At 49.9% G+C, this 5,717-nt stretch overlaps 1 protein-coding gene across 1 annotated transcript; it reads right to left on the bottom strand.

The window, feature by feature from the left end:
• Positions 1-4,631: 4,631 nt before the first annotated feature.
• On the bottom strand, positions 4,632-5,210 carry EPUS_00826 (uncharacterized protein; the record flags this gene model as incomplete). Its single annotated transcript, XM_007801606.1, has 1 exon — positions 4,632-5,210. One exon carries the CDS (start codon positions 5,208-5,210, stop codon positions 4,632-4,634), a length of 579 nt encoding a protein of 192 aa, XP_007799797.1.
• Positions 5,211-5,717: the final 507 nt, after the last annotated feature.

Here is a 5,717-nt window from a genome sequence, read left to right as displayed (position 1 = left end):
GGGGGGGGGGGGGGAGGACTGGCTGCCGCTGCTGCTGCTGCTGCTGTGGTGGTGGAAAGTTCATTCTCGGTCTTCCATAAATGCTGTAGTGCCTGCCTCCGCTTCCTCCTTCCTTCCACGGCGTTGCTCCATTGCCGCATCGCCGCCGCGTTTCTCCAGCGTTCCTATCCACCTATTCCCCCCACCGTCCATTCTCCTCTCCTACCCATCCCATCCACTCACGCAATATCCCTTCGAATATGCTACTACCTACCAACATCTCCACGCCGATAAGGGGCATCAAAGACGCACAGAGATCAAATATTTTTTAACAACTCCAAACTCCCAGGCCAGCTACCAGTACCGCTCCGCTCGATCTCCAGGGTCCGGGTCCGGGTCCGAGTCCGAGTCCGAGATCTAGGCAAAAGGGGAAATTTTCTTTCTCATGCAAAAGTAAAGCGCAACAACAAAAATGAATCTGCGACTTTCCCCCGGTCGTTGAGCATGATAGAGATAAATGCTGCTCCTGATGCTGATCAAGCGAGAAGCGAAGGGGTGGGAGTTTGGTGTGCTGTAAGCAACCATATCTGCTGGTGTACTGGAACATGGGATATGGACTTATCGGCAGATACCAGTTAATTACTGGGGCGCTGAGACACATACCTTTGCCAAGATGGAACTCTCAATAAACGTCTTGCCTAGTCTCCCGCTCCCGTTCACGGGAAAGATTGGGCATCTTAACGATCCGAGCCGGGTGCCGGCGATCTGGAGCAAAGGTAGCTAGGTAAGTAAAGCTGATTGTGGGCTGACCGAATGGCCAGCTACGAAGGACAAGGCAAGAGTGAGGGAGAGCTTGAGGCATCAGAAGTGATGAGGATGAGGAACTAGACCAGTTGATTTCCATAGCTGAATTTGAGAACCAAACAATTCCGCTCTAATATGCTTGAGGAGCATTAACCACTGAAGAACCATCACACACCGAATTTTTGGGCTGCGGTCGTAGATATCTGCATGCTCGGATAAGAGTCCAGATACCATTCTTCAAGAAACCACCACGACTATCATCGCCCCAAGATCGATTCGGGACGACGATTTCACGTTCCGAAGATTCACAACAGATATGCAGTGCGCTTGGTAGCAAGGTCCGGACTCCACGTTCAGAGATGAAGTCTCAATTATCGCACAAACACAGGTGTAGAAAGGCGCGTCATCTTCAGCTGGCAAAATATCGACCTGGCCGGTGGGTTGGCTGCCCAGCATCATCTCCTCAATGCGCAGACTCAGGCGAGCACTTGATGGAAACCTGGTTTTCCTCTAGGTCACCAGAATGCAATCTAGGCATTCGAATTCCATGAGCGGCCCGTCTGCTCCACTGTGAAGAGATATTCATGGTCTTTTAGGAACCAAGTCGGCCATGATATTGGTCCTACTAACTAGCTGACTGACATACGTCGACGGGTACGGTATTGTAAGGCTCAACCCTGGCGTAATGCATCTTTCTAGCTGTCATTACTTTGATACAGATCGTTCATCAACGCTCTGAACTATGTTGCTCGTTAGACTTGGTGCTTGAAAGGCCACCAATCAAAAGTCGGTGAAGTCTGGGCGTTTGCTATTTGCATACGTATGCTCTGCCCGCCGACGGAGATTGGATGGGTTGATTCATCCGGGTTCTAGTTGGTGCCACAAACGACGATAGTCTTGTTCCCTGCAGCAGATCCCCTGACGTTTCTGAGAAGATATTTTTGGTTTTTAAAGGTCGTTGTTGTGAGCCGCGGCTCAGTTTCAGAAAAAGCAAACAAGTAGTGGTCGAGCCTGGAGGTGGGCTTTGATCGCGCCTCTTCCGGTCTTCCGCCATGTGCTTTGCATTATGCATTGGAGGACTTGTTGATCATTGAAGCAAAAGGCAGCGATATATGGCTGTTGCATGGATGGGTGTCCAGAGCGTAGGCTGTAGATGGTATCTCGAACAAGGTCGTGCGTTTGACTAATTCAATAGAAAAATCGCTGGATCTGAGTTGAGATAAGCAGCATGAGCCTCATACGTCAGAATGATGTTGTAGGAGCATATGCACCTAGTGGTGACCATGGGATCCTTGATAACGTATTGACAGCTGCGGGTGGTCAGGATCTATCCACAGGACGCGGCATAGATGATGGTGCACGTACCCCAACAGGTCAGACAGATACTGCATAGCTACTGCAGCGCCTCGTCAATAGAGAAAATAGCCAAATGACAGTTTGCATGCTAGTGCTAATTTATATACTAGCTTGCCATGCTCAAGAATGCAACGATAGCAAAGCTAGACACCATGACCATCAGGAGCTAAACTTCTTTTCACCAGTAGACCTGGGATAGCCGTCAAAGTCGCCAATGACTCGAGGCAGACCAAACAGTGACTCAGTGCTGGTCAGCCAAGTCAATTGCCATACGGCTTGCCGGTGCACAGTTCTAATCTGGGCGGGCAAAATGGACGGAGATCCCCAACTGACCAGGCTGATAAGATCTTTCACGCTCGATGCGACGAACGGTGTCGCATCAACTGCGAATCTTGGGTTCGTTCTAGCCAGTTGTGTCTCAGGTCTCGAAGAAAACCAGATCGCTAGTCAGATAAATCGGACCTTCAATCACGCATACTCCATGAAATCTCAGGTGCTGGCATTATTTTCGCGACCATGCAACATGCCATCGAACGTGGTGCCACTTGGCTCCCTCAGACATTCCGCGGGGGTAGAAAAAGGAGCAAATCAGCTGGTTCAAAAAATGGCGTCTCCTCCATGCTTGCTTATTGTCAACAAGTAGCCGCACTGAAGCACCCATCTTTCTAATTGTGGTTGACAGCAGATCGACACTTCCGCCAGTCACAAGCGTGATTGTCGAGTGGACCTTATCACGTCTTCGGATTCTTATCCGCTTTTGTATTAGGAGAACACGGCAGCCCGGTATTGATCCGACAGACAAGAAACGCGCAGCTAGGGCATGGTTGTGTTCTGGGCAAGAGGAAGCGTACGGAGTAGGGAACTGCGGAAAGACGAGGATGGCTTAGGGATCGGTTGATCGATCGAGGAACAAGCTAGTCGCCCTTCGAATCTTGGTTCTTAGGTATTCTGTTGGATTAGCGACGAATCCCATCCACCCATCCACCCGAGTAGCTTTCGCAAGCTACTACGTAAGTCTTGCTTTTGCCACTTCTTACCTGGTTCTCGAACTACTTCCTAGGAAGAGAGTGGATTGTGTGCTTCGAGTCAAAACGCCGGCTGCTTCCCCACCTTGAGACGTGTCCATTGGAATTCTCGGGTTGTCGTTGCACGGTCAAGTTCGGAGAGCGCCACGCCACCGAAATTTCGATATCACACAAGCCACTACGCAACTCAAAATCCGAGTTTCGGTCACTTGGCAGGCTCGCAAGCATGTTCATCACCAACATCCTTGTGGCGTGGTGGGGTTTTCAAGCTTTCTCAACGGCCATCTTGCAGTGCATCTGCTATTCCTGCATAAGTCTGCCCCCGTCTCGTCTCGTTTCGTCTCGCGTTGCTGTCCGGTGTCTGCGTGAGATTGTCAGCCTCTGGACATGGTTAGGAGCTCGAGTACCCAGACCCTGCTGTGGTTTGTCGGTTTGGCCTCCCTTGCCCAAACATGGTGAGACACAAGTGGACTGTTTGATTGCGTTGCCTGTCTTTCCTGGATTAGAGACAGCGTGGCGTACGTGATAGGAGGCGTGACGCAGAGATGATGTGATCAGCCGTGCAGTACATGACATTTAACGGTTATCATGGGTGGGAATTCAGTTCAGACGCAAAGAATTGACATTTTGCAATATGGGTGGAGGCCCGGAGGATTGAGTGGAACAGCGTGTCATGTCGTGAGGGGTAAGCCTGCAGTAGTAGCTGGTGCCCTGCGCTTGGAGGAGATTAGGAGATTAGGAGATTAGGCCTGGTTCAGTTCATATAAACGACGCGCTTGTAATCGAGGCCACAGTTTTAGGCCCGTGTATCTGCTGTGATGAGCTGCTGCCGTAGTGTGCATTGCCTGATCTCGGCCAGTTCAAGGCAGCTGTGTTAGTAGCTAGTCCTGCTGAGGAACTTGGAGACGTACCTTAGCGGTTAAGTATAATTTGCTGTTATATTATTCTACGAACCATAATAAAACCGATCTATGCACGGCGGCCAAACTCGTCTCATGCAATGTTTTTCATACCTGCGTACTACCAGAGACGATAACTAGAGAGTCCGAGCAGTGTGTGATCAGGGGAACTCTTGATTGGGCATGGGACCGGCCAGGACTTGTGGCCAACGGAACCGAGATTTCGAAGCTCGGAATAGGGGGTCGGCAGTCTACCTAACCAGCACAGACACACACCTGACGCACAGCCGCACTATTGGTAAAGAAGTATGTTGTGGTTAGGTCACCTAATTTATTATGAGGGTCTCAAAGAGAGTACCGATAGCAATATCTATGAAAGCACAAAACTTGAAGACCGCAGACTTACCTAGACTCAACGCCAGAGTCCGAAATCCAGACTTTGGCTAGACGTAAAATGGACGACTGGCCGTAGTCACATAAGTGGCATTTCATCGTTCAGTAGGATCAACTCGTCTTCTGACCCTGTCAGAGCCGTCCTTCATCGTCAAATCAACGGTTCGTACAGCCGCTACCGGCGTTTTTTGATGGTGGTGAGACATTGTGGCGGCTGACTAACACGTTGCTCAATATGAAGCATGCAGACGTCGCAGATTCGCTGCACCTGGGACACGGTGAGCCACGGACGACAGCTTCCATCTTGTCTCGCTGCTCGAGAGATGTGGTGACATCTTGGACAAAGCGGTTTGCGATCGACAGAGGGGCCTTTCTCACAGCCACAGATGAAGCGGGTTAAGCGTGCAGTACAAGGGGCTTGCTGCTGCTGTGGGATCTCGCTGCCACCGGCTGACTTACCCTCGGCGGTCTTTGAGCCGTCTTGTTCTGGTTGAGGGACGGTTGAGTTCTCGGGACTGGCCTTACCTTCCTCGGTGGAACGCTCGCACTTTTTGCATTTGATCGGAATGTCAATTTGCGTGACAGGCGGCAGGCAGAAGGCATCTTGTTGCGCCGCATCGGTGATCTTTTGACAGTTGGGACAGTCTCGTTGGCGTTCCTCAATCGTCTTGTTGCCCATGCATCCACACGTGTACTGCTCAACAGTAGTCATGCAAGGAACTCTCCCTCGGCCCATAATGATGGTTCTTGCCATGCTGAAGTTTTTGGGTTGGGAAGTCAGATCATGGACTGGAGAAGCATAAATGTATTTTGCGAATAAAGGTGCATTGTATTCCTGACGATTAATTGTTTGCCAACATTGTAAATACTTACCAGAGAAATTCAGGCAATGGGTCTTTGTCACAGCCTTGTGAAACTGGAGAATTGTTCATCTTACGTCTTTTTAATGACTAGTGTGAGAGCCATTGTTCTCAGTCACAAAAAGATAACTTGGCTCGTAGCTCGGACTATTTGATAATGCTCACTAACTAGAACAGTCCTTTGTGGAAGCGATGGGAAAGCTCGCTCATCGTAATGAGTATTGCCAGAAGGGACTCACCACTCGTTGCGGCAAAGCCAATGCCAAATGAGACGTCAACCACTGAGGTAAAACAAAAACAAGGAGTGACTTCTTACAGATCTTCGAACACACAGTATAGAGCCATGACTGAGACAAAGACCTTATCTCAGCCGGAAGGTCGTTGTTAAAGCAATCACTTTA

This window comes from Endocarpon pusillum (assembly GCF_000464535.1).
Source record: "Endocarpon pusillum Z07020 unplaced genomic scaffold scaffold1300, whole genome shotgun sequence".
NCBI classification, from domain to species: domain Eukaryota; kingdom Fungi; phylum Ascomycota; class Eurotiomycetes; order Verrucariales; family Verrucariaceae; genus Endocarpon; species Endocarpon pusillum.
Note: the sequence above shows the minus strand (reverse complement) of the source record. Positions and strands in the feature narration are given on the sequence as shown.